Source organism: Orbicella franksi, chromosome 5 (genome assembly GCF_964199315.1).
Source record: "Orbicella franksi chromosome 5, jaOrbFran1.1, whole genome shotgun sequence".
NCBI classification, from domain to species: domain Eukaryota; kingdom Metazoa; phylum Cnidaria; class Anthozoa; order Scleractinia; family Merulinidae; genus Orbicella; species Orbicella franksi.
This window is the reverse complement of record NC_138149.1, coordinates 29,925,454-29,949,223: the sequence shown is the minus strand read 5'-3', so window position 1 is coordinate 29,949,223 and position 23,770 is coordinate 29,925,454. Positions and strand designations below refer to the sequence as shown.

The 23,770-nt window shown below is 38.8% G+C and overlaps 2 protein-coding genes and 1 non-coding gene across 4 annotated transcripts; 2 read left to right on the top strand and 1 right to left on the bottom strand.

Annotated features, from left to right (window-relative positions):
• The first annotated feature begins 104 nt into the window (after positions 1-104).
• LOC145488092 (F-box/LRR-repeat protein 4-like) lies at positions 105-13,376 on the top strand. The gene is made up of 15 exons (XM_081466876.1): positions 105-280; positions 917-1,010; positions 2,016-2,130; positions 2,592-2,684; positions 4,422-4,659; positions 5,399-5,469; positions 5,801-5,870; positions 6,407-6,516; positions 7,658-7,767; positions 8,236-8,374; positions 9,186-9,278; positions 9,838-9,945; positions 10,342-10,428; positions 11,397-11,501; positions 12,212-13,376. The coding sequence occupies exons 1-15, from the start codon at positions 131-133 to the stop codon at positions 12,351-12,353; spliced, it is 1,725 nt and encodes a 574-aa protein (XP_081323002.1). The 5' UTR covers positions 105-130; the 3' UTR covers positions 12,354-13,376.
• On the bottom strand, positions 7,086-7,159 carry Trnap-ggg (transfer RNA proline (anticodon GGG)). The gene has a single exon. It is a non-coding gene; the product is annotated as a tRNA-Pro (tRNA).
• Positions 13,377-15,723: 2,347 nt separating the features above from the next.
• LOC145488114 (uncharacterized) lies at positions 15,724-23,458 on the top strand. Of its 2 annotated transcripts, none has more exons than XM_081466905.1 (8): positions 15,724-15,837; positions 16,061-16,168; positions 16,321-16,413; positions 16,568-16,675; positions 17,474-17,554; positions 20,430-20,519; positions 21,281-21,358; positions 22,659-23,458. In XM_081466905.1, the coding sequence occupies exons 2-8, from the start codon at positions 16,076-16,078 to the stop codon at positions 23,304-23,306; spliced, it is 1,191 nt and encodes a 396-aa protein (XP_081323031.1). In that variant the 5' UTR covers positions 15,724-15,837; positions 16,061-16,075; the 3' UTR covers positions 23,307-23,458. The 2 variants fall into 2 exon arrangements, with proteins under 2 accessions (XP_081323031.1, XP_081323030.1); XM_081466904.1 differs by having other exon boundaries at positions 17,471-17,554.
• The last annotated feature ends 312 nt before the right edge of the window (positions 23,459-23,770 follow it).

Below are 23,770 nucleotides of genomic sequence, written 5' to 3'. Positions count from 1 at the left end.
ACCGGAAAAGTCTCGTAAACCAGAAGGCTTGGTAGCCCGGCCAAAAGCTTGATAGCCATGCCTTAACCGAATCAAACATGGCGGCTTGAGGGCAGGTACATATTGTTCATGTGTGGAAAAAGCCTCCCACATGGAGCCTGGCAGGCAATTCGCGGAGAAAGTGGTTACCTTTTCGAGCCAGTACGGTGCAGGGAATTCACGGAGTTATACAGCTGGAAATCTGGCTGGAGAAAGTTACAATTTCCCGGGTTATGGTGATTTTACACAAGCTTTTGTTTTGGTGAGCACAATAATTGAAAATGATTAGTTTATGGTTTATGATCTGTAAATGTAGTTTTATTTAAAACGATCTTCGGCCTTCAAAGCTTGAAGGAAACATTGCTTTGATAGTTTAAGCATAAAAGATCCTTTGCTACTTATAGTAGTAGATTATTGCCTAGACTTGAGCACAAGGTGAAGTTGTGCAGAGTCATGGAAACGGAGTTGGTGAGGTGTGAGTGGGTGGGGTGGGGTGGGGGTCGGGGGACGCCTCGAATGTACATGTGAGCAAGCTGCAAGAAAGTTTTTCACTGAAAATCTCCTGCTCTGGCTCCCCTAAATCTGCTGCTGTTCTTGAGAGACTTAAGCGTGTTGCTATGGAAACATTTTGGTAGTTGTAGGGCATCATGTTACATTTCTTTCCTTAACCAAGTGACACTCTGATGTGGTTTTACACCTGTTGAACATTTAAGCAAATTTTCATTTCTGGTTGATTTTTTCTGACTTTTTTCTGTTTGTTTACTTTCTAACCTGCTGTAAAAACCAGTTATTAACTAATAAATTATGATTAAATTATTATAATATGAAAGAATTATTAATAATGAGAATGCACATTGCACTCTGACTGTGGACAAATTATGGTTTTCTTGCCTTTCAGAGAACATATGGGCCATGGTGGAATTTAATGGCTCCATCGTCGCGAGCACCTATTAGCAAGTCGAAGAAGGATTTTATCAGTCAGGATTTTGTTGGTAAAAAGAAAAATTTTAAATTTGTAAGCATCTTGAATATGCACAGCACTGACTGGCTGATTATTCCAGCAAGCAAACAGTATGCCAGGGCTCATTTTTTTAAAATTTGTTCCCAAGGGACAAAATTTATTCTTGCATAGAACGTTCGACTAGTGTGTTAAATGGAAGATGGTGAAGTGTTGTTCACTGGATATTGTTTGTGAGTTAAGAATTGATACAACATTTGTATATCACTGGTTGATCCATTTAATTAATATCTTTCCTGTGATAATTCTGTTGTGGGCCAAGCCGTCTATTGGTCCACAGCTTATCCCAGTTTCCACTGCATGAAGCAATTGAGAGTATTCATTCTACCCCCCCCCCCCCCCACCCCCATCACCCTCCTCATGGGTGGGATGCTAGTCCATCCCAGGGCTACCCTCCAGTATAGTATTTGTCAGCACCTATATTTATATACCTGGGCAGGGAGAGTCGCTTTTATAGTAAAGTGTCTTGTCCAAGAATACAATGCAATGACAGTGGTTGCAGCCAGGACTTGAACCCAGACCACTTGCTCTGAAATCCACTAAGCTAACTGTTAGGCCCCATGCCTCCCATGTCTTTCTTATTTACCAGTATCTGGCCCAGGTTGTTTGAAAGGTGGATAACGCTTATATCCATCAGATAAATCACTATCCAATGGATACAAAATTTAATGTAAGTCATTTGTTTTGTTAACACTTATCCACTGGATAGCAATTTATCTGGTGGGTAGCATTAGCCAGACGTCAAACAACTGGGGCCAGGTAATAATTGAATTTTGAAAACAATTTTAATAATGTTCACAGTAGTAGATCACATATTTAACTTTCAATATAATTGGAAGTTCCCAAATTATAATAAATGACATGCCTTTGTTAGTAATACTTGCAGTAAACTCTGCTAGTGATACTGATTTAGAGGGTGTACAGTAACTGTACAGAAAAAATAATGATCATGGTAATATGTTTTCATGTCATTTTTTAGATCTCCAGTTTGCTGACATTGTACACCCTACAAAAATTGAAATTCTTGAAACTTATAATCCTGGTGCAGTGGTTCGCATTTTAGCTCTGGAGCTAGGTAGCTGTAATAAACACAGGTTAGTGTTGTGATTTGCTAATTTGTATATATACCTGATTGAAAAAAAAAAAAACGTTGTTGGATGAAAAGTATAAACCATAAACAGTATGACTAGATGTCCAGAGTTATACAATGTACATATGGGAAGACTGAAGAAACTTGTGTATAATCATGAATATTCAAGATTGTTTCCTCATGGCATTTAAATGATGACAGGTCACAGTGATTTAGAAAAACTTGGAAACTGCCCATGCCTTTCTAAAGATAGCTAAGTTAGAAAATAAAGGAAAATTTAGATTTGGGCAATTCCACATGAGTGGTGTTAGAATTCAGATTTTTTTAAAAAGAAGTTGCACACGAAATTATACCCTGTACTACATTGTTGACAAGTTATTGTACACAAAAAATATAAATTTTGGTTCCCTAGAGACAACCATTTGGATTTGTGTACATAATTTTCTATCGTTCTGTCTTTGATAGATGGACTACCTTGTGGTCTGGAGAGCCTCAACATTGTCCTCCTCGTGCTAGAAAATTTTCCCCACCCCTGAGAAGTACAAAGCAGCCAACAAAGTAAGTATCTGTGCAGAAAGGGAGGGGATCTCCTGGAAAAAAAATGATGATGTTACTGTACATGGATAATTATTTTGAAAAACAAAATAGCATGGGGGATGGACAGCCACTGGACTCATTTTCAGCCCCCAAGAGAATCTCTCTGACAAGTTGTTCTTGTCAATTTTGCAGCTTAACCCTCGGATGTACAAGCTAACTCATACCCTCATCGTGGTACAAGGGGCGGATAGATGGAACTGTTCCCCTGGGTTCTCGTTCTATTATAATTATGGTTATGAGGTCATTATCCTTCATCCTGGATTCAGCATCTTGGATTTTACTAGTGTGTTTAAAAGTCAAGAAATAATGGAAATTGATACAAAATCAAACCACAATGCTGCTGGAATGTAGATATTCATCAATTTCTGTAATTTTATGAAGAAAGATTTGAAATTTGTCTGATACGTTCTGACAGAATACGGTTGTACGAACTTCATCACATGATTTGATAGTTATTTAGAAAACAGTCCTAAGAAAATATGTGCACTGATTGGTTAAAAATTGTGTTTTTATAACTCAATAGATACACAGAACTAGCACAAGCTGTTGATGCAATGATGGCATGAACAAAGAGAATTTACATTTTGATAATCAAAGTTAACAAGTTGTTTTCCTTTTCTGTGGCGGTGTTTTCTAAAAGAAATAGAAAACATGTTCTCTGTGTTTCTATTGAGTTATAGAAACACTCGTGAAAATTTGGGAGAACTCGAAAAAGCTGCGGAAACACTCGCCTGTGGCTCGTGTTCCCACAGCATTTCTTGTTCTCCCAAACTTCCAATCGTGTTTCTATAACTCGATAGAAACACGGTACATGTTTTCTATTTCTTAAAAATTAAACACTCCCCATTTGACTGAAAAGTTTTAAGGAAAAGAAAACATGTACCTTGTTTCTATTGAGTTAAAGAAACATGAGTGAAGGTTAGGGAGAATGAGAAATGATGTGAGAACAAGAGCCAACTGGCGTGTGTTTCCACAACTTTTTCCAGTTCTCCCAAACTTCCACAAGTGTTTCTATAACTCAGTAGAATCATGGATAACATGTGTTCTATTCCTTTTAGAAAATTCCGCACAAAAAAAGAAAACAACTTGTTTACTTTGATCATCAAAATGTAAATTATCTTTGCTTGCTCCATACTTACATAAACAGCTTGAATGCACTAGTTCTATGTTTCTATTGAGGTTTAGTATAAATCTACTAATATTCTATCCCGAATGCCATTCTCTGATTGGCTACACTACTCACTATCTATTCTGTTATAGATAGTGAGTAGCATAGCAGCGTGCCCTTGTTAACAAAATGACGGCCACTTGGCATTTTCGAAGTGTCTGTGCAGAGGATTTAGATTAAGTTTTGAACGACTGGTAGATTTATTCTTCTAATTAAAAACAATTAAATTATTCACTCTCGATTTCTGTTGTACGATAGCTGACATGGGCTGTGCCCTCATCAACTATCATGCTAGAAATCTCGAGCTCATAATCTAATTTTTCAATAGAAACATGATTTTAAACTAATCAGCCTACGTATTTTCTTTGGGCTATTTTTAATTTAAACCTTTCGTGTATGGTTGGCACATGTTGTAACCTTTCTTGATACCATTGTCAGAAATCTTCAGCTTTCATCTGAAATTATAAGAATTGTTTAAGGTCTTAACTTTCAGGTCTTATTGACTACGAATGCTATCTTGTCCTTTTCAGTTTGATCCGCTTGGAGTTCAATCAAAGCCATCTGGATTATTATACTGAGCTTGATGCTGTCATTTTGTATGGAAAACCAGCTAGCAATGAGACGCGTGAAGAATTGAAACCTACAGCAGTAGCTAACAAGTCAGAAGTGTCCTTGACGGCAAATTTATTTCGACAACTTTCTCTTTCTGACAAGAAAACTGATGGTCAAGAGGACTTAGCACTCAATGGATACTTTGATATTTTGCCGGTAGGCCATCTTCGCAGGGTTGGTTGTGAGGATTCAGTTTTGTGGGATAACCTGATCAATGGAAGAAATTCTTAATGAATTTAAATACAGTCGAACCCCTATTAAGTGGCCACCTATTTAACAGCGACCCCTATTAGGCAGCCAGCAGTTAAATTCCCAATGATGGCTTGTCTATTGTTTCTACCTCTATTAAGTGGCCAACCCTTTCTCTGAGGGTGGCCATTTAATAGGGGTTCAACTGTAGTTATAAAACCTTCAGGTTTTGTAAGGAATAGAGCTTTAGGTTTCTTTTTAGTTAACTCTGTCCATTTCGTACAGATTTTGCTAGATTTTCTAATGCGTAAAGTAGAATTCCCCACACAGATAATTTCTTTTATCAATAAATAAATATACTTTGAATTTTTTGGTAAATTGCTCAAAATGTTAGCCCTTTTAAATCATTGCGTATAATGATGTAGCATCTATATTTTAGTACCTCATCAGTCAATTGGTAATAAATCCCTTATTACCAACTGAGATGATACACATCCGTACAAAAATTTCTCCACTGTATCAGTTCTTAGAACTAATAAAAGCCTAAAAGGGAAATCCAAACTCCTGTCTTCTCTTTCCCCACCTCTGTAAAGCCCATCCTGCCCCTGCCCCTCCCCCCTCTTTATTTCCAGGTCTTCCCTGTCTTCTCCCCTCACTTAAAACGTTTATTTTTATTATTTTTTTTTTTTTCCTTTTACATCAACAGAGTGAACTGATGCACTATATCTTCTCATTCCTGGAGTTGAAAGATCTTGCAAGAGCCTCATTTACTTGCAGGTAAGAACAACCAAGAAATAATAAACCCGTAAAGCTCATGGATTATAGGGCCTTTAAGTCTAAGTCTGCAATCACTGGTGTATCTTCTTCATACAGACAATGTGATCAACTTACAGCGAGAAAAAAAATCGGGGAAAGCATGCTGTGTTTTTCTTTTTTTTTTTTTTTTCTGAGAGAACAGCAAGACTGAAACCAGTTTATTTGTCACAAAGGTCTGACATTGTACATGTTTTTTCCACAGAGTAGAGTTATGATAAACTTTGATGTTTTTGAACTTTGATTTTGGTATGAGAGAACTTGTACAACTCATTTCTGTCATTGTATATCACAGATTGTTTTTCCTTCACTGTTATGACCTCGTCTGGTACAAGGAGTTGGACTTGAAGCCTTACTGGAGTCAGGTGTGTACAGTGGTGTTATGGTACAAAATGGGGACCTCCTTCTGGACCCAACTCCTGGACCCCTTCTTTATCCCCTTCTGGACCCCTTTCTGGACCCCTATCTAGATTCCTATCTGGACTACGACCCCTTTCTGGACCCAACTCTTGGACCACTTCTTTATTCCCTTCTGGACAACTTTCTGGACCCCTCTCTGGACCTCCTACTTTTCTTGTCACCTAACTGATGTGAATTTCTTTCCCATTCAACAACGATGTCATAACTGATAAGGTCGTCAAAATGTCATGTAACGTTTTAATCGTTTATGTACTGATTTAAATAAGGTGACTTCATCATCGTACACTTCAACTGAATTATTTAAAAAGGGGGCCCATATTCTCCGGGAAAAAAAAAATTGGGGGTCCAGAAGGGAGGCCCAGATAGGGGTCCACGTTTTTGTACCACAATGTGCTTCGTACAATTACTTGAAGATGTTTGTAATCATTTTTTCAACCGCGTCAAACATCACTGACAACTTAGTGTTCTTTTGCATTATCAGATCAGCAACGAGACTTTGGATTCTCTTTATACGCGTTGTGTTTCTACAGAAAAGCTTGACCTGTCCTGGTCAGGCCCGTACGACGCTGTCACTTCTCACGGGATGTGCAGGTGCTGTAGTTATACATGTAATAGGGCGGTTGTCATTTGAGTGTCGAAAAGTATATTGGGTTAGCATTACTATGCTACACGATTGGCTAAAAAACTCGCGCCACTTTTTCATCCAATCAGAAGTAAAACCAAAACCAATCGCGACTCGCTCGCACATGTTTCTCCCGCGCTTCGCGTCAGCTACATGTAACTACTTCGAATTTTGAAGCATTCACTGTATTTTCTGTCCTTGGTGACTGGTTTAAGTGAGTACTTTAATTTTGGTTTAAGGGCACGCAATTGAAAACCGCTGTATACCACGGTGACTGTGAGTTTAAAGTTCTGAATGAAACAATCTCCCGAGAGTCGCCACGCACGGTTTTAGTAAATTTACAAAGCTAGACCTCCCAAACATTATTTTAACCTCATACGTAACTTGGCCATCCCTATTTGCGAAAGGAGACCAATATTTCGTCAAGAGAGCCAAATCTCCCCAACAAATGACAGAGTATATGTTAAGAAGACATGATTGATAATCGCAGTTCTATGCACAACTCAGTAAGCAGTTGTGAAATCCTGAAAAAAAATTCAGGCTTGAACGGGATTTGAACCCATGACCTCTGTGATACCCGGTACAGTGCTCTACCAACTGAGCTATCAAGCCAACTGGGTACTGGTCACTTTGTGAGTTCGTAATGATAAATTCAAGCCTAATGCTTTTTTTCACAGCTACTTAATAAGTTGTGTATATAACTGCGATGATCAATCATGTCTTCATATCTTTTTCCGCAGTTCAAATATAAGATCTTTCATACATTTACTTATTTTGCAAAGTACACCGACTAATTCTGTTGACGTATTGCGTTTTTTGTCGCATTTTCCGCTATTTTGTTAAAAGTTCGATCTTCCCTTATGGGTCACTTATGCGGTGTACGTTTTAACTACCAAAAATTCGCCGGAGCTCCCAAACGTTACGAACCTCCGAAAGTAACTACGTGAAACGACTAATCTAGAGGGAATGGGATTCGTTTCTTTCGGAATTTTACATTGTGTGAGCTGGTAACATGGTGACTAACAAGCAGGAGGGAGAACAACCTCGTATATCTCCTATCTTCCCACCCCCTGTAGAGTGTACTAAATTAATCACTCTTTGTCTACATAGATTTCTTGAAACGTGTGGAGGTAAGCTTGTGTGCTTACGATTAAGCTGCTGTCAGTATGTCGACAATGAGGTGATCAAGTCTTTGTGCCAATGTTGTCCGAATTTAGAAGGTTTGTATTCCTTCAAATTTAGAGCGCTCCCTCATTGAACATTTTCCGAGTTTAGCAGGTGGTGCCAAGAATGCTGTAGTTTAACCAATCAGAGTGAAGGTGTTACTTTTCCAACCAATCATAACTTAAACCAAAACCACACGTGATTTAGCTCAGGAGTTTTTTTCCCGCGCTTGGTCGCTGGTTTTTCCGCGCATATTTACCGATTACGTTTTCTTGAGCTCGACCTTCCCTTTTGTGCAAATTTTTCTTACATGTATCCGTTGACGACTCTACCTGTCACAAATATCTAGTTTTTAGGAGGTGAAAGCGAAATGTAAACAGCGAAGACAGCAAAGATATTGCAGACATTTGTGTTCTGAAATTAAACATAAATAGAAACAGAGCAGTATAATAAATTAACATTTTAAGAACATGGTACTTCTCACTTGATGTGACCATGTTCCTCTCTCTCTTTTGTTTCTACAGAGCTTGACTTGCAGTCTTGCAATTCACAGTCACTAAACGAGGGTGGGCTTTTCAACCTTAAAAGCCTGAAAAATATCAAGAGACTCAATCTTTATAGAGTGTCGGCGGTCACAGACAATTTGCTGAGAAATCTGATTCAGTAGGTACAGAAACTGATCTTCTGCATGACGAAACATAGTCTGACACATATTAGTAGAATTCTACTAGTATACTAATGCAAATGTTGTAATCTGATTGGCTGAGCTACTCGTATACTATCAGCCATTAGAGTGCAGTGGCTGTCGACCATCCACAAAATGCGAAGTTTTTATCATTTTCCGAAGTTTTGAAAGAAAGTTTAGATGTAAATGGATAATTAAATTCCTGAGAAGACAAAAAGAAGGACATCAGTGGTTTCTTGACTTTAAAAACTTGAAATTATTGAAAAGACGGGTGCGCGCGCGTAAACAACAGCAAATTTACCAAGGACAATTCAATGCGTGCGATTTTGTTAAAGCGTAAAGTTCAATAATGCGTAGAAAGATAATTAGCAACCGTTATTTGCATTTATTTCAGTCAGAATTCTACTAAAACAATTAGATTATTCGCTCTCGATTTCTATGAGGTGATAGTTGATTCGGCCTGCGGCCTCATCAACTATCACCTCATAGAAATCTCGAGCTCATAGTCTAATTGTTAATTAGTGTAAATCCACTAGCGTTCTATCACGAATGCCGTCCTCTTATTGGCTGCGCGGCTACTCACTACCTATTCTGTTGTAGATAGTGAGTAGCGTTCATTGTAGCAATGTGCGGTTGTTGACAAGTTTACCCTAGTAGATTCTATGAAGAAGATATAGCTATAGTTTTCAATGACTAGCAGATTTAAACTAAAACAATTACATAAGTCGGCATACTAAAATCTATGCAAGTTATTGGTGTCAAGTAAAAATAATCGCCTTATTTTGACAGGTCATTTAACAGCCTCCAGCATCTCAATCTTGGCGATTGCTACTCCCTCGCGGAATGCGACCAGGTCATGCATTCACTTGGTACACACTGCAGGTAAAAGCTCGGCAATACCGGCAGTTATTTTCAATGCAGTTGTTGTTGTTGTTCAGTTGTAACTACACGCTTTGCAATTTAATTACTTATCTTAGCATTTCCCACGATCTTTTTGGTGCTTTTCATATCTTTTCTGCGAGCATTAACCGTGCTGTAACGCTTTCGCGACTTTGTATTGGTTTTCGGAACCTCACGGTAAATCAAGTAACAAACAAACGCACTTGCAGCTTTTTTTCAAATCCTGTTCAAATCTAATCACCAACAACTTCACATACAACTTTTTGACATGCGTTAGCTGGTTTTCGAAACTTCTTACTGTAAACAAACAACTATTCGTGTAATTCGCCTTTGACTTGCATTTATTTGTTGAGTCTGTCGGTCCGTTCAAAGGCTAACACTCAAAAGATAAGCCAGCCGAATTTGCCTCGGAGGTTTTTTTTCCCTAAAGAATTACGAATATTTCCGAAGTTGACCCGAAGAGTTACGAAGATGTTTGATCGATCGATCGATCGATTGATTGATTGATTTTCGGAATAATCGATTCTTATTCGTTGTATAGTGGGCTGGTGTCGTTGGATCTGTGGCGGAACAAGAGTCTTACAGATGCAGGCATCCTTTCATTGGCTGAGGGTTGTCCTTTGCTAGAGGAACTTGATATCGGATGGTGGTAAGAGGCCTGAGATTTCCTATAAACGGGACGGGAATTTCGAGCCAAATTTGTTGAAACAAACCTTTGAGACAAACCTTTGTCGAAACAACTTTAAAATAAATAGGTTATCGAATATACAAAAGCTCCAATAACTACTGAGGATGTACAGTAATCGCGATATTAGAAACTTCTTTCAAATTGCACTTGCTTTAAGGCTCGAAAAATGTGGAGAAAATTTTCAAATATCAACTCGTAGTATAAGTCCTTAACTTCACACGCATTCGATTATCTATACCTATTTTCATAAGAACATAAAATAACGCAACTATTATTGCTATTGATCATTATTGTTTTCATTTTTTTGTCGCGTAATCAGCTCTTTACAGTGACGCATTTTTTCTGTCTTGTTTCCAGTTCAAATGTCGCCGCTTTATCGGAATGTATAGTTTACTTGACATCCAAATGTAGAAAACTCAGGAAGTTGTTTCTTACAGCTCTCAGGTAAAATAAATAATTGTATTCAATTCCCTGTCATTTCTTACATTATTTACCCCTATGTTTGAGGAAAACGACTATCGAATTTTCAAGGTCCTGACCACATACATAAGTTCTCGTCCCAATGCTGGCGGCAGGCCGTTTTCGTCTTTCCTTTACACGCTCGCGATTGAAAACATTATTCTCGTGTAGTTTAGAGCGGTCCTCGGTTAATTATCGAAAAGCAAAAGCCCTTTTCACGGTTAATTTTTCTCATTTGCATTACAGTGCAATCCAACGTGGATGCGAGGTAATTTCGGGCTAAAACTACAAAATAGCCCGAAATTGCCTGACATACATGCTACAGTCGTGGACAAAAGTCCTTGGGACACTTATTATTATCTGTGTTTTACTACTGAAGTTTAAAAAAAGCGCTGCTTTCCTTTTAAAAACACGTTACTGTTCCCCCTCCCCACCCAATACAATGTTGAAAATCAGAAGAAATTCCAGCTAGTAGTTTTCAACATTGTAAGGGGCGGGGGGGGGGGGGTGGGGGGCGAGGTTATGCGGGTGAAGTAGTATTCGCGTCTGGCGTGTGCGCAAAAGCACCAAGAGTGCAAATTTGTCCCAAGGCTTTTGTCCATGATTGTAGATTTTATTGTAGTGTAAATGAGCAAAGGTAACCGTGAAAAGGACTATTGGTCGTTTTGGATCACTACGCCACACGATTGGCTCGGGCCACTTTCTCATCCAATCAGAAGTAAAACCAAAACCAATCTTGACTCGTTCGGACGCGTTTTACCGTCAGCCGCTTGTTTTTACTTCTAATTTTGATTGGTTCATTGGGTTGCCTGTGTCCTTTGTGATTGGCTAGAGATATTACTTTGGTTTTGGTTTTACGACACTCAATTGAAAACCGCTCTACTGCTACAGCAGATCATTTTGTTACTGTTTGTATTAAATGTTCACGGCCAAAGCATTTTTCTCGTTTGTAGGTCTGTCAGTGATAGTGTTATCGATGCTTTAGCTGATAACTGCCCTGATATAGAACAAGTAGATGTACTTGGCACCAGTCTAGTTCATGAAGACGCGATCAGGAGGTAATATCTTTTCTAATAAACATCATTGACTGAATAAAGACTGCTTGAAAACTTGTTTGCGAACGATTGGTATCCATACAGCCAGAGTTTAACAACTTTTAGTGCAGAATAAAGGAGGTGTGAAAAATTGACTTACATTTTAGTTTGAACTGATTGGCTTGGCTTGAGTCAGGGTCGGTCTGCTACGTTAAGTTGACACTCAAGACTTAAATAAAAAGTGACTTTATTTGACTAGACGTGACATAATCTTGAGTTCAATTTTCTTCGACACTCGACATTGACTTCACTTGACATTGGCTTCTTGCCACATTGATATGACTTTACATTTATCGATATTGACTAAAAATTTGACATTGACATCGACTTGACATTGACTTAAACTGACTTAAATTGACTTGGCCTAATTTCTTTGTGATCAGTTTTCTGGTTGTTAAAACCTGCATGCCTGACAAGGATACACGGATACGCAGGAGCCATAGGAAACCTAAAAAAATTTAAAATTGTTCTCGAGGTTTTGCGTTCAAAGATGATATCGGGTCATGGAATATTAATTTTTGTCGAAAATGTTTCATATTATGCTTGCATTTCAAAACCTGTAAAACCAGTCAGATACGCAAAATTTTGATATAGCCATGTGACATATCAGCGGAATGAATTATTGTCCAGTCTTAGGGTCGAAAGTATTAACACTGTTTTTATGGTTTTCGCAGGTTGTTAAAACAGTGCAAACATTTGAAGCTACTCGATGTTTCTTTCTGCTCACGGTTGTCTAAGGAGCTTGTCCGAGAATTGCGGTCTATGTATCCAAACGTGTCGATTAAGAGGAGTTTTGTGACCGAAGAACTTGAATGATGTGTCACGTTGAACCATGTTGTCACACAACGAAACCTCGTTTCCAGGGTTTCTGTTCCTCCAGCCCCGTAGAAGAAGAGAGAGCCTGGGAAGGAGTTTGAACGCAACGACCCTTGCATAGCGTTCCTTTTAACCAAGTTAAATCTAGAGTTTTGCGATGGAGAAAAATATTTCGTTTTTTCTCTATCCAAACGATCCACGTCCGAAGGTGCATCGTTCAGATTTGAAACCAAAGCTGGCTTTTTCCGAATTATATCACCTGGTCACTTTGTTTTGAAAAAAAAAAATCATTCCCAGGCGACATGACAGATGAGCAGCTAGCGGTAGTTGAGTCGCTTTTATTTCCATGGCGTTTGTTTTCTCTTTTAGTGCAATCGTTCCAAGTAGATTGAATCTACGATAAGTAGATAGTGACCTCAGAAATATGACATTTTTCTTTTTAATTTCCTCACGTGGAGCCAGTGGAGACTGCGAGATAGAATTGTCGACACCATAACTCTAATAAACTCTACCATGAATTGTTTTTTGTTTTTTTTTAAATTTTATTCGAAACCTTTTGTGGCGTTGCTTAATAGCAGAATTGACCAGCCGCTGACCAAAAGATCTGGACGTATGACGACTGGATGTATATCGGGACAACTTATTGCTCGCGTTTATATTTTTGTACAAAAATATGATTTTGAATTTTTTAATTCGATACGTTTTATTAACGTGTTTAGTATTTAAGTGAAACAATCAATTTGTTCCGAGTATACAGGCAAGATCCCAAAGCTTTGAAAATTGCCCGAGTGTTTTTCTGGACAATCGACTTGGCTAATGTATTTTATTTCACCACGAATAAGAATAACCAACATACAGGTTTATTATATATTCTCAGCTAGTTAGTGCATTTTTTCTGAAAACTTTTATTAGAAATAGGGTTTTCATACTTGAGCTCAAGAAGTTCAAGTGGAGATTGACTTTCTCTTAAGCAATCAAAATGTATTCACTAGTATTTGAATTAATAAATGGAATTAAAATGTTAATTGCCTGATGTAGTGTGGTAAACAGCAGACTCAAATAAGCCACATTCGAGTTACTGTTACCCCTGTTTCAAAACGTGTCTTGGTGCGGAGCCTTTCACATTGAAATTAAAATTGACTTTTTCCTGCATGTTCATTGTCTGGCAAATCAAACTCGTTCCATATGAAAAATGCACCAGGACTCGTTTTGAAACAGAGGTCAAAAGCAACTCCGAACTGGCTTAGGAATCTGGAACCAGAGATCCAGGGTTTTAACCAGACAATCATCCGTGTGGCGTGTTCTCGAACAAGACACCTTTTTCTCACCGAACCTCATTTTACAACTTGGTAAAGTGCTTAGCGGTTAAAGGTCTGCGAGAATAAGAACCCAACCCAGAGGCGAATGCTGAGAATTTAATTAAGATGATTTCCGAAGACCATTCGAGCAATAATGGCAAAAATAAAGTTACCAAAAAAGCATCGCACGGTAATATTTTGAATGAAGGTAAGAAGAAGCTGACCCCGCGAGAGAAAATTGAACTTGAAGTTATTCATATTTGCATTGAAACGGACGTTTGGCGTTACATGTAGTTGAAATTAAAACACAATAACGTTAAGCATTCTTACGAGGTTTGACATTAACTTTTTCGAGAATGCTTGAGAATTTAATCTGATTTAATCGCGGGGTCACCTAGAGAAATGAATTACGGTGAGATGTTTTAAACAGCATGCAAAAAGTTACCGTGCTGTGAGTGGAGTATTAGTCTTATTGCTCGAACTTTGAGAGGAATCCGTCTTAAACTTGGTTAAGTGCAGACGACGACGACGACTCAGTACAAATGAGAACGCGCTATCAGACCCCGAGCAATGGCCTCAGTCTTGCTCGACATGAGCGAAAATATTTTTGCCGTGTGCCCCTCGAAGTTTCAGTGTTTTAGGGGAAGGCTGGTGGCCGCTGCTATAATTGAAATTTTGTCTTTATTTGATCAGGGAAATTATAGTTTTATAAAGGAAAAGTTGGGGAATTTTGAAAAGTGAGGTCTGTGACGTTCATTTTATGTCTCGCGCGATTCGACTTCCGGTGAGAAAGATCGAGCATGCCATTGACAAGCCCCCTTTCACGCCCGACTAAAGCGCGTCTCTACTTCCGGTGAGTCGATGTCGATTCGTGTCCGAGTATATCGGAGATTAAGAGCAGCCTCGGGGAGGGGGTGGGGGGAGGGGGAGAGGAGGAGGTAGAGAATCACTATTTTGGCTTATATTCAGTTCTTTTCGGTTTTATCCAAAACTCGATTTTTATCGTTTCCCTTGAATGGTGGAACGGAAGAGACACGCAAGTCACTCGCACGCACGGCTGTCATGCTGACTGTAAGCAGTAAAGAAACACCACGTCATGATGCCGTGGGCGTTTCTCCAGATCATCTTTTGGCGCCTTTCTAATCGATGGCGTGACATTCTACGTTTTTCCGCTGTGTTATTAACTATTATTTTCTTCTACTGTCATTCTTTTCTGAAGTAAATTCACGATAGTGTAGGCTTCGAAAGAATTCACCAATCATGGATTAAGTGAAGGTAGACAGTCTTGAATCGCCGTATTTAAAGACTTGTCATAATAATATGATATGAAATTTGTACTTGTAGTTAATGGCAGCCTCTTCGCTGAATTAAATTTACAACTGCGAGTTTTTAACAGCTCGTATCCCGGCCTGGTTCAGAGGACCCTTTACCTCACTTGGGAACGAGGCTGGACATAAATTCGGAAATTTCGGAAATTTCAAACCTCTTGCTCTAAACTGTAGACTAAATAACAAGGAGCAATTTGCTGAGAGACTGTGGGGTTTTTATGCGTCTGCGGAAAGAGTTGAAACAAAAGCTTATTTTACTTTTTCCGCAACGGAAGCTTTCCATGCAATTTTTTTTTTCTGATTTTACGCACGGCAAGCCATTAATTAAACTTCCCGACTGTTAACGTGACGTAAAATAACGCAGCAGTGGAAATCTTGCTGAGAGCTGTGGTTCACTCTTTCTGCAGATGCAAATTCGTGTCGTAAAATTGCGCCACGATGGATATGTAATTGTTGGCGAACTTGTGACTGGTGACATCATCCGTTCAATGTAACACAGTCAACACACACTGGTAACACAACTCTCAAGTGAAAAAACTACACTTTTATTCGAAAAATAGCTGAAAAATGTCTCGATTTTAACCATTCTCGTAACATATCAAAATTCATCAATGTTGTATGGCTTAAATTATAGCAAGATCGATGAAACAGTTTTTTTGAAGGGATTTGTTGCCCGGCAACTGGCGGGAAAATTTATTCCGGAACATTTTTTGCGCGCGCCAACTGTCAGGGTCTGCGTCACCTGATGTGACGTCACAAAGATTAATTTATGCGCCATAGCACTCCATTTTACATGTCTTACATGTTTCAGTTTGGAAAGGAAAGTACGGAAGTTGGTTTACGTTGGTAAATCTCGAAGTGAGTCAAATTTGTGATCATTTTAATGTAATAATAAGTGAATGTTTACCACATGATAGGTTTTTAACGCATTTGCGGGCAATTTTGGAGTCTAAAGGCACGAACATTTTCAATCGACTGTTTTCGTTTGTGATCGGACGTCCTTTTGATCACGTCTTCGAATTTCAGCTACGTACGCATTGTTTACTGTTTATCTGACCACTTGATTTTGAATCATCCACAGTGTTGGAGCGCCGTCATGGCGGTTGGCAGAGGGTTCTTCGACCAGTACTCTGTGTTTTGTGTCTTTGGATCTGTCGTGGGATGCGTTGTTGTTCCACTCATAACTCAGGTATTACACTGAAGACACGCGTTTGATCACAGTCGCGGGCACTTCTTGCGTTATGTTCGAGCCTAAAGTGCCCATGACTACTTCTTCTTAGATTAATTTTACCCTGGCGAGAACCTCTTTTGTCTAAAATAATCTGTGCTTTGAATCCACAGTCCGTGGAGAGCGTTATATTTTCCGCCATCGTCATAAGCCTTACAGCGACTCATCTCACGAAACGGGCGACCAAGTCGGAAAATTCAAACCAGGTAGGCTGAAATATTTTCGCTGTAATACCCATCCTGATTAAACAGTCTTTCATTTGACCAGTGTTTTTTGTTTGTAAGTGTAAAGAGCGGGCTATAAAAGCGCCCATATCAACGTTGTGGATTTTCTAAGCGGGTTTTGTGCGTGGTGTTGTAGGTCAACATGAAAGAAGTCGACAAACGCGTCAGTCGCAAACTGAAAGATCGCGAGCGTGAACAAGCGTCCCTTGTCAAAAAGCGGAAACCAACAACACAACAGACTCAGGTATTGAAATAGAAATGTTCTCGTTTACGTATAATCCCAGAAAATCCCCTGCTTTTGGACTGGTATTGCCATACGACTTGTTACGTTACAACAGTGTTTCTTACCTTTCTTACACAGGCCCAAACACAGTCGCCTACAAGCCACCAATACTTGCTAGCAGTAGCATCTATTCTGTTAATAACATCTATTTGCTTTAATAAAAGGGCTGGGGATTTTGCTATATTGGTCAATTCGTCTTCTCGTCTTACAGTATTTCCATCGTATTAATAACAAATATATACATGCACAGTCAAACCTGTCTTTTTTTGTTTTACTTCTCGTTATAAGCTTAACGTTAAGAGTATCGATTTAGCAAGCAAAGCAACATTTAGAAGTATCAACGGGATATCGTATTTTTTTTTAATTTTTGTGATCAGCATAGGAACAGCACTTTATTAAAAATAATTCCTACCAGTTTCAAGCTGTACTCCGCTTTACATTGTCATTTTGGCTTGAAATTTGCATTCCCAGGACGAATAATTTCAGGAAAACAAATCGTTGCCTGATCATTACATCTGGAGTTTTGCGATAAAATTTTGTTACTGCTTTTTGTGTGTTATGTCTCCTTCTTTATTTGGCGGTAAAGAACGGTGCTCTGAGTTCTAGAGGATCTAAAGTGGCCACCATCTTTTTTTAGCATCCCCGGCAGCTGTAATTTGAAACCACATATTGAAATTTTTCCAGCTCTTTGTCCTCATAACACTAGATCCTTCCAGCTGTTTCATGCTATTTTTATGGGTCAAAATCCTTTTTCAGCAGATGACTGGAAGAGCTACAGACAGCCGAAAGAGAAAAGAGGATGACCAGAAAAAACTCGATTTGGCCAAACAACTTGAATTGGTGAGTAAAATCTATGGAAAATTACAAACAGATAATGGTTTCTTAGTAAAAAAAAAAACATATGCATTTCTCATGATGTCGGTTAAAATATTTTATTTAAATATCTGTTGTCCTTTTTTGCCTGAGTGCTTTTAAGGTGTTAATTAAAGCATTTTCCTATTGTATGTATTCTTGTAGTAATGCTTTTGTGAGCTTCAGACAAGCACAATGATGGCTTGCTGTAAATTTATATCTACTTGCACTTTGTTTGTGTCTTCGATTGTGTGGGAAGGCTATATTATACATTTATATTGTTTAGAAAAGTTTGCTTCAATAAAACTTAATAGATATATCTAAAATATCATATTATTTTCTGTTCATCAAAAAGAAATTTAAAATACCGCCTCCGTCATTTTTGCTGCAGCTGACAAGATTAAGAGGGTATTGATGACTTTATGATCTAAGCACCACTGACAATTCTATTATAATCGTAGAGAAGGTGTTCTCGTTTGACGCATAGAATGAGAAATTACTTGTATGCAGTTGAGTCATGGGTCTTTGTACTCAGTGACTTTTTGGCTCGTCTGGCTTGGCAGTGGATTAAAGAGTGAGGAATGATGTATATGCACATTAAGTCTCGTGCTTAATATGTTTTTAGTGGCTCACCTGGCTCGGCAGTGGATTAAAGAATGAGCACTAATTTTTGTGTCTTAAGTATACATGTAATGTAGTGCCACCTTAACTGGGAACAAACCGGAATGAACTAATTGCAAGCAAACCTGAGTGGAAGTAGCCATAAGCAAACTGGAGTGTTTGTGTAAAGACATATCAACTAAATAAATGTGTCAGAGTCAGTTTGACAGGAGGAAAACAAATGAGTCAACCAAGCTGGTCTTTTTGTTTTAACCAAGGAACAAACAAGTAAAACAAGCTGGCTCATTTGTTGGATTGTTGAAAATGGCCTTGCATTCTGTTGTTTAGCTTTCAACATTGACTGGAATGCATGAGCCATTTTGCTAGAATCCTAGTTTGAATACACCTTTGCTTTATCAAAAGTAAATGCAACAAAGCTGGTTGTTGATTCAGAAAAGAAGGTTATACCGTGAAATAAAGGGTATCATAGGGGAGGACCCGGTGGAGAACGTCCTATACAATGTACCTGTATGTACATTTTATAAAATTTAATTTGTGGTGATCTGAAAGCTTGCAAAGCACAGATTTATCACCTACATCTTGAAAGAAGTTCTGGTGACTATGAACAAGACAAACCACAATTCAAAAGAAAAACACTGGGTAATAAATCTCTTAGTAACTACATGTACATGTATGTGCGTTTTTGTGTGTGATGTCGCTGTACATTCTTACTCGTTACTCACCAGTTTGTAATTCGACTTACATGTACTTATGTACCCATCAATATATGACATATGATAAGGCATTGGAAGATAAACATTGACAGTACACATTGAAATGCTATGCAGTGAATGTTGAGCATACATACTGTTTTTTCTGTGCATGTCAAAATACTATGTAATTTGCTGACCAAGGCCGGTATTTCTTTCTGTATGGTATTGCTTTGAAAGCTGCGATTGTGTTGAATTGTAATTAACTTAGCTGTTCATTTCAAATCTGGCAAACCTGTGTGTTTGACTTTCAGGCACACAAAGCATTACTGTGTGCAGAATTTGTAGGGCTCATACGGCTGACTTTATATTTTTATGTTTTTTTTTTTTTTTTTCTTTTCTTTTTTTCGTGTAACAAAATGCTTGAAAAGTTGCCAGAGTTGGAAATTTGGGAGCAGTTCATACTTGGGGTCCAAATTGGAAAACCAGACCGCTGAAGCACATGTGATTAGCCAATCAGATTCAAGGATTTAAAATTCTGGTCTGCTAAGAAGCTGGAGAAAAAAAAAAAAAATTTTATTGCTTGTCGACTGTTCATTTCTCTCTTGAAGCTAAAAATTTCTGTCTTGCAAACTGGGAACAAAACTTTATTACCTGTCCATAACAATGTTTTAATATTGGTACAGCCATTATTTTATTGTCTTTTGTAAGGTGGACATATTTGTTTGACATTGTTAGCAGAGGTGTGAAAGGTAATTATCATTTTTTATGCTAACAGTGCTAAGCAAATGTGGGCTTCGGGCCAAATTAGAATCCTGGAATCTTTTTTTCCTGTCGAGAATCTTTAAGAAGACCTGTTCATTCTCAAAAATGAACAGAGAGAGTATTCTCAAGAATTCTCAATTCTCAACAAAGTACAATACCTAATAAAATTGGAAAATTGGCATTGTTTAGTTTCTCCATGTGGTTCAGTTTCATTACCGGATTAAATTTCCATTAGCAATTTGGTATCATAGTGTTACATGGTTTGATAATCATTTTCTTGTTCATTTATGTGTTCACTTTGTGTTGACAAATTAAACCATGTTCTGCATGTTGCGGTGTTTTCCTATATGAACTCATAGCTCAGTAATGTAGTGGAGCAGTGGAAGATTATTCTAGGGGCTGAGTGAGTCTTCAATACAGCATACGGAGTTCGCACTTGCAGGGCTCGAAAAAAGTACCGTCTGGTCTTTCAGGACAAGTAGATTTGCCTGCTGGGCAAGTAACTTTTCAATCTCACTTGCCCAATGGGCAAGCACATGCATATCGTTCGCCAACTTCTTTAAAAAATGTAAACTTAGTAGGACTTGCCCTGGGCAAGCAAAATTTGAGAGCTGCTTGTCCAAACGGGGAAGCTGAAATTCAAGTTTTTTTCAAGCCCTGACTTGGGTTTCTTGGTATAATCGAGAGCATTGCACATTAACCACAAAAGCCCAGTGTGTCATGCTACTGTAATAACAATAACTAACGATCAATTTAATTATCGGGCCAATTTTCATCTGTTTATTCAGGAACGCAAGCAAGAAGAAAAGAAAGAAAGAAAAGTCAAGAAAAAGGAGGAGCGACTGAAGAGAAAAGAACAAGAAAGAGAGGAGAGGGAGGTATGCACAATATATTACTCCTTGCAATATTTCTGTGTTGTACTTGATGTATGAATTATTGACCAAGTTAGCCTGCAGTTTACAGACTGATGTATTATTGGCATGTGAGTGCACATTTTCGTAGTAAGCTGCCATCTTGGATTTGGTAACTGTGGAGGGTTAGGGTGATGGAAAATTACCCAACCCTCTCTGGTCTAGCATCAATTTCAATCCAAGATGACGGCATCGAAAACCTGGTCTATCAGACATTCCATTCCAAATTAGTGCCTGTACTGCAGGCTTTGACCAAATGTGTAGTCGAAATAACTGGATATTACCAAAGCTTTTTTTTTTTTTGGTCTATGGACTGAGAGGCAGTTTATGTTCATAATCATGCAAAAAAAGGAATGAATTCACCAATTCAGCTTGGCCAGTGAAGGTCATTTTGCTCTTGTGGGACACACAAGCAATCATGAGAAGGCAAGTTAGCCCAACCTGGCCTAGCTGCCAATCACAGTACAGAATTTGGTTTATCTTGTTCAGGTCACTAAGAACATTTACATGTAATTTGCATTTAATAAATCATGTTATAGATTTTACTGTTTTGATGTGCCAAGCAGTTGTCAGATCCAACATTCAGGGAAATGTATGACAATTTGTGAGGAGAATTTAAGCTTTTATTTCGAGTTTGGGACTAAAATGCGTAGTAATGCATTTATTTACATTCTACATATGGTGAGCTTGACAGTCTTATGTGTAACACCTGCTCTTCAATGAACTAGAGAGAAGAACTAAGACTGAAGGTTTACAAGGAACAAAGACAAAAAGAAATGCGAGAGAATCTTAAGCAAGCCGATAAGGTAAGCTTCAACTCTCCGATGGTTTATTTAGCAAATAAAGAAGCCTAAGCCGTGTATTACACTGGAATAAAACAGGACGGGCATTTGAGAACACGAGTGAAATGTAGAAAACACACGCCTACGGCTCGTGTTTTCTACATTTTTCGAGTGTTCTCAAATGTCCGGAGTGTTTTGTCACAGTATAATGCACGTTTTTGTCAAATAAAATGCAATAAGAACGAGCTGTTGAAAAGGTATACATGTAAGTTTACAGCTCACCCACCGCTTGCCCTGATAAAATTTGCTTTGCTTTAGGCAGTAGTTTCATAGCTGTCAGTGTGGTCACTTCACTGTTCGGCAAGATGCCGTAGCCTGGAACAGTCGTGGCCAATTTGTCACGTGATTTCGGGTACCATCCAACCAGATACGGTAATCCGGAAATTGTTGATTTTCCGAAAAGCGAACCTTTCAACAGAAAATTCCGGAGGGAACGTCAAGTGGAACGGAAATTCCCGTTAGGAAAGTTCCGAAAATGTATAGACTGCGAGTAGTCTCTCTTTTCCTCGAAAATCCGTGGGGAAGAACGCAAAACAAGAGAGCGTGCGAGCGGGACTGTAAGCTTGACGTGCGAGCAACGATGCCGCCTCGTCTTCCGACGCCCTCGTTACTAGCGGCTCGCGGCATCGCCGCTCGTACGTCACGCTCACAGTCACGCTCGCATGCTTACTTGTTTTGCGTTCTTCCCCACGGTTTTCGAGGAAAAGAGAGATTGCTCGCAGTCTAATGTCGGTATACCTTGCAAGGTTTTCCTTTTTTCCTGAAATTCCGGAAAATGCTTTTCCATTCGTCACTGGAAATTTTCCCGAATTTCCAAGGGGAATTTGCATCGAATTGAAAGCGCCCTATGTGTAAAACAATAGGCCGAGAAACTGGCATATAGCGCCGAGTTTTTCGAAAGCCGGTTGACCCTAACCCAGGAATAAAAGTTAACTTAAGTATTAATATTTCTTGCATAAAAATATTTTTCACTGCTTATGTTTTGTGTAGTTTGAGATTACTTGAACTCAAAACTGAAGGACAAGCAATACAAATGTATATACAGAAAACCTCATCGAAAAGTTGCAAAACTGCATGAAATCAAAATTCTCGCTAATCCTGGGTTAGCTTGATCGGGCTTTGAACAACCCGGCCCAGATGTGAAATCTATTGTAATGTTAGTGCAGTATTGAGTCAACGTGTACACTGTCGTCGACTCTTGTTCTTAAAAAAATGCAGCATGGTTGACAAACTCACTTTTTTTAACTTGTTGTTTCCTACACAGAACTCGCTTCTCCAAAGAGTAGATTCCGGGAAAACAAAAGTTAGCTCTTCAAAGCCAACCAGAAAGCTTGATTCTTCACCAGTGTCTAAATCACCTCTTAAAGTTCCTGGTTCTCCGGTATTGACAATGCAATATCTCTCCAGACAACGATCGCAATCGGAGGGGAGCGAAAGTGAACCCCCGAGCCCACCCCCTTCAGTGTGGAAAGTACCGGAGTATGTCGAACCCAAATGGAACCCTGGGAAACCGGAATCAAAGACGGGATCAAAAGAGACTCGATTAAATAACGACGTTGTTTGCGCGAAAGTTAAGCTAGAGCCGCCATTTAACCAACTGCACAATCAAGTTTATAACAGCCAGTCATTCAAAAAGAATCAGTTCATGAATCAAAATCCCGAGAAGAGCGTAGCACCTTGCGAATTCAAGACAACGCCTCCGTCAGTGGAATTCACCAAGGTCAAAGACCTGGATAAACAGGACAATCGACAGGTTAAGTTCAACACATATTCCAGTTTTTCCGGTTTGGATCTGTTGTCTCAACTGAAAGAGGAGAGTAAGCTTTCTGACGCCGAAGTGAGGTCGTATTCCTTATTTGGTCCTGATGAACCAAACAGCACCATATTTAGATCTCCGCTGACGGGACATTAAGGAGAATTTCGTTTTTCTTTAAAATGGGAGTGTATTACGACTTATTCTCAAGAGATATTATCTATATATTGTGTACCTAGAGGTTTTGGTTTTCTTTCTTGAATAAAGTTACTAACTTTAAGCTTTAAACAATAAAATGTTTGCAAGCTACAGGAGGTATCTTTTCAGTTATTTCCTGCCACAGGAAAGTTCAAGTCTAAAGTTCATATCCCCTTTTGCCTCGCTTTCGAAACAAATGCTCGAGCAAACCAGTTTGATACGAATATTTAGTATGACTTAGGAAGTAAACGACAAGATAAGAATGTCGCAGGAATTTTTTTTCACCCGAGACATGAAGAGTATTTCGCCTCCTTTTTTCATGTGCACACTTAAATTATGGCGACCTACAAAACTCGAAATCTGGGAGATTGCCAATAATTTAGCTTTGTGATCCCCGAAAAATCCTCTTCGCCGGAAATGTTTTC

Excerpts from the sequence above, each read along its gene's own strand:
- LOC145488092 (XM_081466876.1), top strand. The coding sequence starts at position 131 with ATGGAGCCTGGCAGGCAATTCGCGGAGAAAGTGGTTACCTTTTCGAGC. Across the intron at positions 9,946-10,341 it reads GAACTTGATATCGGATGGTG|TTCAAATGTCGCCGCTTTAT; the intron begins GTAAGAGGCCTG and ends TCTTGTTTCCAG. Across the intron at positions 11,502-12,211 it reads CATGAAGACGCGATCAGGAG|GTTGTTAAAACAGTGCAAAC; the intron begins GTAATATCTTTT and ends TGGTTTTCGCAG.
- LOC145488114 (XM_081466904.1), top strand. The coding sequence starts at position 16,076 with ATGGCGGTTGGCAGAGGGTTCTTCGACCAGTACTCTGTGTTTTGTGTC. Across the intron at positions 16,414-16,567 it reads AGTCGGAAAATTCAAACCAG|GTCAACATGAAAGAAGTCGA; the intron begins GTAGGCTGAAAT and ends GTGGTGTTGTAG. Across the intron at positions 17,555-20,429 it reads TGGCCAAACAACTTGAATTG|GAACGCAAGCAAGAAGAAAA; the intron begins GTGAGTAAAATC and ends CTGTTTATTCAG.